We start from the raw sequence: 6141 nt of genomic DNA, 5'->3' as shown, positions 1-6141 counted from the left end.
AAGTCCAATGGTCCAAAATCCAGCTATTTTGGGGCAAATTCTGCAATTGGACTTCACCAATGAACTCGCCAGAAATTGGGCGCCACCCATTGGGTCGGGGAAAGGATCGCTAAAATAATTGAATCGAAGAGCCGTTAAGGCACTGTTTGGCTGACCCAAGCAGTGCCTTAAAGGCTTTTTTGTGCAAGAAAAGTTAATAAAAAGTAGGGAACAACGTTTTTTTATTTTTTTTTATTTTTTTTATTTTACTTTTTAAAATATTCCTACTGACATGTAGCCGTTTTAGGCACTGTTTGGCTGACCCAGACAGTACCTTAAAGGCTATATTGGCACAAAAGTTTATTTTTTGAAATTTATTTTTTAAAATAATTATATTTTAAATTTTAAATTTTAAAAATATTAAAATATTAATATTTTTGGGGAGCGAAAATGCATCATTGGAGCACATATGATAGTTAAAATTTGGAAACTCTAAAATTCTAAAATGCTGACGTGGCTATGGAAAATGCTGGTATGACAAATTCATAGAGTCTAATTTTAGAGAGTCTACTGGAGATGCTCTAAGTAGTAGTATATTTGATACAGTTCCAAATGAAACTTCATGCCATTGTAGGTTAAAGAACTTCTGGATGACTTGCAAGCAGAATACCCTTTTTCGTTCTAATATTCACTCTATGTAACCATACTAGTGCTTTCTTCACAGCTTTTTCCTTTCTTTAAATTAATTATAAAAAGAAGAAGTGATTCTACGTTTTTTACAACCAATTCACGGATGTGTTTGCATTCACGCGGTCATTGTGCAAACTCCATGTGTATACACTTCGAAATTATGTTCTTTTTTCACCGTGGTAGAAAAGTAATAATTTTGGAATATACAAATTTATGCCAGAAAAATGATTTGCATCACTCCCATTGGGTGGGGGTAACAAAATTCAGCAGAAAATTGAAGTATTCATACAAAAGAAAGACTCAAGCACAAGAATAAAGAAAACAGTCAAATCTGGAAGCTACAAACAATGATATTGTTCCTCAATCCAGGCTTCATATACACAACTCTTTCACTCTCCAGACGTTTGATTCCAAGATTCTGAATGAAGAACTCACCATAAATCTTCATGAAGTGAAGACAGCAGAGAGATAATACGCACAAGCTACCATTGGCACTCTTCTACTTAATGAGATGTGAATTTCAGGTAGGAAGAATTGAGGCTGAAATGTGCACCATTGACCAAGCTACTCAAAGCCATTCATCTGTAAAACCTATCAGACAAGCTTGTTTAAAAAATACAGAGTAATCTTAAACTTACCATTTGAAAGAGCAGCTATAGTTCTACTGCTAATTCCCACACATGCAGCAACCTTAACAGGGACCATAAACAGATTTGACCTGCAAGAACCTGTACTCTTCGCTGCGTCATAGAATCAATTGAACATAGCAAAAATTACCATTATTTTACTATCATCAGTTCATCACCATTATTAATTTGTTTTCAGGGAGATGGATCTTAAGATTGCATGTTGCATCATAAAAAGCAATAAACGGAGGACGAGCTCAATGAGTACAGAATCACCATGATAATAGGAAAAACCAAACACCAGATTAATAGCAAAAATATAAGATCCCATTAAATCAGTTAATCAAGATACAATCTACTTATCATAGTTGTTCTCTGTGACTGCTTCTCTACATCTTCCGTAGCTACAGTAGAAATCGACATTTGTGTTTACCCCCATTAAAACTGAATCAAGAGATAAAAACTGCCATAATAATAACTTTAAGGGAAAATAGAAAAAATTTGAATGCAGCATTGCAGCCAAAAGTAAATGATTTTCTCCATAAAAAATCTTACCAGTGAATGCCAGAGAGAACAATGCGAAATCTGCACCCATAGCTCAATGGGAGCACGCTGCTAGATCTCAAGCACGACAAATCTGCAGTGCAGAGTTCACAACTTAAACAAGTATTTATTAGACATAAGATTGTACAATGCTTGCGAAGTTCATAAATTTACACAATGCAGCAATTCAAAGTAAAAATATCCACAATTAACAGATAAATGTAATTACTCAAATTCACAATGGAAATTTGGAAAAAATAATAATAATAATAATAATAAAGAAGAAGTATGGAAAGGAATAAAGAGGGTAATCAACTGACTATATTAATAATAAATTGTTCAATTTAGAAAAAAAAACCCATCAACTGGAATAATAACTAGAAATCTGCAAGGGCAGCAAGTGCCTATGCAGATCAGTTCCTATGGGTCCGTTGTCTTAGCACTATCATCTTTTGGCTGGCCAGCCTGACCCTGAGGCCCATCAAATGGGGATTCATCACCCGGCCACTTCCCGATTCCCGAGCCTCCTGCTGCCTGCAAGGACCCTAAATCCCAAATATCTGAAAACCCACCTGTGGCTCCCAAGTCTGGCATATCATAGTTGAGATTATCCCATAAATCATTGGTAGAACAAGACATACCAGCACTGACTTCAAAACCCATGTTCCATGCATCCTCTTGTTTAACGACACAGTCCTCTGGAGACGAGAATTCTGGAAAATTCTTCTCCCTTGACAAGTCCTCTGGGAAAGACACAAAATACTCAGGAGTAAACTCTTGTTGGGGGTTCACTACATTCTTTCCTTTATAAAGAGGATCTCTATTTCCAAGGCTTGAAACTCCCACTCCAACTTGCTCGGGGGCTTGGAGTTGTTCATGTGCTGCTACTAATTCATCTGATTTAATATTCTCAACTTGAAACAACACGTTTTCCGCACCTAAACCCAGATTTCCGACCACATCTTGTGAGAGATAATCAGGAATTTGTTCAACTGCATCCTGATTTAAGTCGGGGGTTACTGAAGAGGTACATAGGTTCCCCAAATTGGCTCTGTAATCTACAATCTGCCCTTCCATGGACGATGCTGATTTACCCTGTTCATGCTGCTGATGTTTCACAAACTTCTTCATTGTTTTTGGAGAAGCAATACTCCTCTTTTCCTTCTTTTGCTGAAGACGGGCTAAGAAGTCTGGGTTTTGAAACAACTTTGCCAAGAATGAGACCATCTGCTTCTGTCTCTGCTCCGCTGCTTGGAGCCTCTCATTCACTACGTCCATGTGCTGAACTGTCCCACGTTGCTGCTGCTGCAATTCTATCATCTCCTGCATCATCGAACTTTTCTCTCTCCTTAATCTTACTATCTCACCTTCCAATCCAGTTTTGCCTGTTTCAGTTGAAGACCCAGCATATCTCTCAATCTGCTGCGTCTGAGGTGACTTGCGCCTGTGGATGTTCTTCAAAAGATGTCTCCTTCCTTGCAAGAAACCTTCATTGGCAAACTCCCACTTATCACTATCAATCTTGCGGAATCCCTGAATACAATCAATCCAAATTGATTCAAAAATGAATGCTGCAGGAAACAAAAACGAAAGGATAATCCATTTGCATGATTAATGAATTTGTTACACAATACAAATCAAAGCCATCAAATCTCATACATAGAAAGAGCAGCATTTCACCACACAAACATCTGTATAATGCTAAGTCAGTACTAGTAAGGCAAATAATTAAGCGAGATTGAACAAAAAATACACGATGGTGAATGTAACACCAGAACCCGAAATTCTACCTGCTACAAGATGGACCTTCCAACTCCAATACATGCTAAAGGAGAAAGATTTGACTAACAAAAATGTAGCCTCTCAGCCCTAGCTGAATTGATGAACGAAGAATCTTTATCATATTCTCAACCATATTTTAAGCTTCACACTAAGAAAAGACGTACATAAGAATACCATAAATCCACAGAAAGGAGCAACAGAACAACCTCAATAACGATACACAAGAGAGAACTTCCATTTTAAAGGAGCAAACAAAAACTACATACAGAAACATTATGTTAACAAGCTCATTTCCACCTGCTTTTCCACACATTTCAAAGAGAGGAAGGCAAAACCAAGCACTTTACGTTAAGAAATGGATTAAATATGTACGTGCAAGCTCAATAGTACAAAATCCAGTACAACAAAGTGCAAATCCCTCTTAATTTTGGGAAAGTTCATATACAATTACATTACAATAACTATAAAAATTGGCCGCAGCAGCAACATCTACAGGGACTGATCACAGTAAAATCCAATTACAAAAATGAACAAGAAAATACAAGGAAATAAGCAAAATGGAATTACAAGAAAATACATAGGAAACAAATTTACCCGGGAAAAAAAACTACATAGGAGAAATAAAAAAATAAAAAAACATAGAAGTATACATACAGAGCACAGCAGCCGTTGCTGGCTGTGTTCATACAATACCCACATATGTATTTAGTTGCCGAACAAAACTTGAGAAATTGTTGTGCTTGAAATTCTGAGGAAGGATTCGCCTCGCGAACTCCATGGGGTCCCAAACCACAAAGCTCTGCCCAGTAGAGCTCCAAGATATGATTGGGTCCAATGTTGGATCATCCACAAGATCAAAAGTTTTAGACAGAAATGGAGGGATTGGATTTCCCTGTAGACAATCAAGCGGCTGAGGAACACCCAAATTCTCTGCCTCACTATCCTCTCCTGTCCCAAATGGTAGAGATGGAAGATTCTCTACCATTGAAAGCCCATTTATTATAGGGTCAAGCGAATACGATGATGGTCTTATGTTAGGAAATTCATCGAACAGAGAGGCGTCAGACGAAGATTTCCCAGCAAAGCCCATTGATATTGGGAATGGTTGAGAGGGCATTGTTGACAACAAAGACGAATCGGGTTGAGTCGTCAAAAACCCAGATTGGAATTGAGCAAAAGAAGATGTAGGTAAAGTAATTGGAGCTGAGATTTTGGTGTCAAAGTCGGACCCAGGTGGAGAAGGCGATTTTGAAGAAGAAAACAACGATTCGTCCTTCGGTTTCATAGTTTCAGGACAATAAAATTACAGAGTTTTCTTGAGAGAGAAAGAAAGAAAGTCGAAGTTGAGGAGAGAAAAATGTCCGATGGTGTTTGTGTTTGGGATAGAGAGAGAAATAGTCCGTGAGAGAGTTGGGGGTTTAGGTTTATATGGTGGGGTTTTATAGGTATCGCCGACATTGTGTGTAAAAAAAATCTTTGTCCGTCTGTGTTGGTTAGTCGGCGCCATGGACTGTTCACGGACGCGGAAGTTGCCGCACACATATATATATATATATATTTAGAGAGAGAGAGAGCTACTCCTATTACTACCGTTTGAGAGAGAGAGAGTGGAGGGGTTACCGACCTTTGGTTTGGGACGCTGCTTCGCTTCAGCTAGATATTTTTTCGGGCTCTGTTGACTGATATATAATATATATATTTGGACCCTTTTTACTGTTAAGAGTTTGAAGATGACATCAATGTGGCCAATGAGATTATGAGCAAGTTGGGGGAATTAGGATCTGGGGGAGTTGGTATCTGGTATGGGGCCCACAAAACTTGCACACTAAGAAGCCTTGTGATTGGTCAATTAAACGTCAAATGTTCCCTTAATTTTAATTTTTGTTTTACAAAGTATGAATTAGTAGGAAGTCTCTAAATCCAAAATTTATTAAAAATATTAATTTATTAGTCTATCGAGGTATTTACAAGTGTTGCCTTAATCCATCCAATGAATTAGTATTCTCCAAAAGCGTTTGAGAATGTAACCACCATCAATTATTTTTCATAAATTGCAATTCTTAAACATTTAACTCGTAAACATAATTTTATAAAAAAAAAAAAATTTAATTTTTTTTTTTAAATTTGTCATTGTCACTATATATTTTATCTTTATTTAATATAAACGAGATTGTCATATGAATTCTTAATTTTTTTTTTCTTCTTCTTTTTTTAGTTGTTATTCATATACACATATTTTCATTAAAACTTGCAACCAAAATCTCTCTTTAAAAAATAAAAATGTAATACCGCTAGACACCCTTGATTTTCTAATGTCTTTTAACCATTTTTCAAATTACATTTAGTTCAGGTGAAATTTCTTTTGCGCAAATGATATTGAAGGTTAAAGTTTCCTTTAAAAGCTTGTTTGTGTTGAGTTTTGTAGATGGAAAATATTATAATACGTAGTAATAAAAATAAAAAAGAAAAAAACAGACAAACAAGCGGACACTACTAGGCTTGTGCATGCACCTTTCAATTG

General features: G+C 36.6%; 1 protein-coding gene across 1 annotated transcript; it reads right to left on the bottom strand.

The window, feature by feature from the left end:
* Window positions 1-2137: 2137 nt before the first annotated feature.
* LOC132312939 (heat stress transcription factor A-3) lies at window positions 2138-5309 on the bottom strand. The gene is made up of 2 exons (XM_059811509.1): window positions 4318-5309; window positions 2138-3371 (listed from the first exon to the last, which is right to left on the bottom strand). The coding sequence occupies exons 1-2, from the start codon at window positions 4903-4905 to the stop codon at window positions 2259-2261; spliced, it is 1701 nt and encodes a 566-aa protein (XP_059667492.1). The 5' UTR covers window positions 4906-5309; the 3' UTR covers window positions 2138-2258.
* Between the last annotated feature and the right edge of the window lie 832 nt (window positions 5310-6141).

Source organism: Cornus florida, unplaced genomic scaffold, assembly GCF_030987335.1.
Source record: "Cornus florida cultivar Cherokee Brave unplaced genomic scaffold, ASM3098733v1 CherokeeBrave_3.0.0_Hap2_Chr06, whole genome shotgun sequence".
NCBI lineage: Eukaryota > Viridiplantae > Streptophyta > Magnoliopsida > Cornales > Cornaceae > Cornus > Cornus florida.
The sequence above is the reverse complement of the archived record's forward strand: the minus strand, read 5'-3'. Positions and strand labels throughout refer to the sequence as shown.